Source organism: Microtus ochrogaster, chromosome 10, assembly GCF_000317375.1.
Source record: "Microtus ochrogaster isolate Prairie Vole_2 chromosome 10, MicOch1.0, whole genome shotgun sequence".
NCBI classification, from domain to species: Eukaryota; Metazoa; Chordata; class Mammalia; order Rodentia; family Cricetidae; genus Microtus; species Microtus ochrogaster.
Window position 1 is genome coordinate 24,387,245 of NC_022016.1, and position 2,316 is coordinate 24,389,560.

At 46.8% G+C, this 2,316-nt stretch overlaps 1 protein-coding gene across 1 annotated transcript in view; it reads right to left on the minus strand.

Annotated features, from left to right (window-relative positions):
- Haus6 (HAUS augmin like complex subunit 6) overlaps positions 1-1,856 on the minus strand; it is a 39,159-nt gene extending 37,303 nt beyond the window's left edge. Inside the window, exon 1 of the mRNA XM_013348267.2 lies at positions 1,491-1,856. Within this exon, the coding sequence (XP_013203721.1) occupies positions 1,491-1,606 (116 nt within the window). The 5' untranslated portion in view covers positions 1,607-1,856. The remainder of the gene's footprint in view (positions 1-1,490) is intronic.
- Positions 1,857-2,316: the final 460 nt, after the last annotated feature.

A 2,316-nucleotide genomic window follows, 5' to 3' on the forward strand; every position in this document is an offset into this window, starting at 1 on the left:
AATAAATAAATAAATAAATAAATATTTTTAAAAAATGGATATCCAAATAGGAAACTAGCACTAATGCTTTACTGCTATGAAATATTGAACATAAAGGGCCGGGAAAGCTAATTACCAGGAAGAGAATATGCCCTGACACGATGAAGGAAGCACTGACTGACATTTACTAAGTAGCAGTAACAGCAGCTAACATTTTTGAGAACACGGTATTTGTCAGACACTATTTTATCACTTTTACATGGAGCAGTTTATCCTGAATTCTTCAACGTACTATACTATTTTCTTAAGATGTATTATTTTAAAAAGTTGACTGTCCTCGTTATACATACAAAACTTCAATCTAGAGATGCTTAAAAAAAAAAATGCCCCGTCCCAAAAATATCCCAGTGGGACACAGCACTCAACAAGTAGCTGTAGAATGAACACAAATCACCTCCACCTGTCAATTTATTCAAATGGGGATAATTACGCAACTCTGCTTCCCCTCTATTGCACTCGCTAACAAAACTCCTGAGACTTTCAAAATGAAGCCTTTGAAACAAACACTTTGGACTGGAACAACTAGGTTAGCTCAGTATGTTCAAATTTATAAGAACAGTGGTTACTCAAATATATGCCCACACAAACTACAAATTCATAGAATTACACACAAAAAAGTTTGCTGTATGTGAATAAAATGTATTTTTTTAAGTAAATGTGATATTAGCCCTCAAAGTTGTAATTAAGTTCGATTTGATAGCTGTTTATGAGTTACTACTATTAGTGTTTTGTTTAGGTGGCTCAGCAGGGAAAGGTGCTTGCCACCAAGCCTGACTACCAGAGTTCTATCCCTGGGACCCACACGGAGGCAGGAGTGAACTGACTCCACACATAAACACACATATTTAAAGACTGAGAAAACAACGCCTTTAAATTCCAGCACTCAGGAAACAGAGGCAGGCGGTCTGAGTTCGAGGTCAGCCGACTATTCTCCCAGAAGACCTAGGTTCAAGAGGATAACCACAAGCACAAGGCCAGTTGGGCAGAGTTAAGACACTGTCTCAAGAAACAAATCATTTAAGAAAAATTCCAAAGTGGAAAAAGGGTTTGAAACCATAAGTCTGAGATGCCCAGGTCGAAAGTACACAAATAGCAACAAAGCATTTCCTTCTGAGTCACAATTACAGAAGAGGCGAAAGAAAAGGTAGCGTCGTTTGATTTTCATCTTAATATGCCACTTTTTTTTTTTTTTTGGCTAGCTGTAACACTGTAACATGTTTTGGTTCCCCGATTCGAAATTAAACCCATAGCTAACTACTTAAAAGGCGTCGCATGCAAGTTCCCCCGCGCTTCCCACCAGCTGCAGCCCATAAAGGCCGTGCAGGACAACCCTAAGGCGCTCCCCGCACCCCTGCACTGGTGCCGAACGGCGCCGCCACAGGCCGGCAGCCGCGGGGCTTTGCCGCCAGTGACGGGCCCCCCGGGACCGCGCCGCCGCAGGGTCTCCTTACTCTCCGAGATGCGCTTGAGGCAACATCTTCCCGCCCACGGCGGCGACCCAGCTCGGATCCAAGCCCAGCGCCTGCAGGTACATCCAGAGGTGACGCTTCTCGAAAGCCGAATTCATCCTCTCGGTAGACACTGGCAACTGCGTGCGACGGAGGAAAGCGAAGGCCGCGGCGACCCGTGAGGACCCTTGCACCCCTCCTACAGGCAGCCCGCGGGGATGGTAACCCCTCCGCTGCGGTCGCCCGCTATCTCCACGCAGGAAGCCATACCAGCACAAAAGGCCAAACGCGCCCGGGAAACCAAGCCAGCGAGTACGGCGCTGCCCGCAAACCGATACTCCCGCGCTTGCGAAGAGGACAGTGCGCCTGCGCCGCAGGACTTCCGGGGCTGTCTTCCTTAAAGGACTCTATCTCCCGCCGTGCAATGCGCCCCTGTCTCCGACTGAGAAAACTACAAGCCCCACAGAGCACTGCGTGGCCAGCGACCTGCCCCAGGGTAACAGCTATTTTGCTGAGAGCACAAGATATCGGTTCCGGATTCTTGAGAGTTTTATTTAAGGTTCCTGTTGCTCAGATTGTGATTGCTGTTAGTTCGGTAAAAGCTACACTAAGCCGCTTGTGAGTAACACAAGTGTCCGGCCCTGAACAAATCACCTTTTTCTTTAGTTTTTTGTTGGTTGGTTGGTTGGTTGGTTGGTTGGTTGGTTTTTCGAAACAGGGTTTCTCTACATAACAGCCCTGACTATCCTGGAACTCTCTTTGTAGACCAGGCTGCACTGAGATCCACCTACCTCTACCTCCCAAGTGCTGTGATTAAAGGCATGCACCA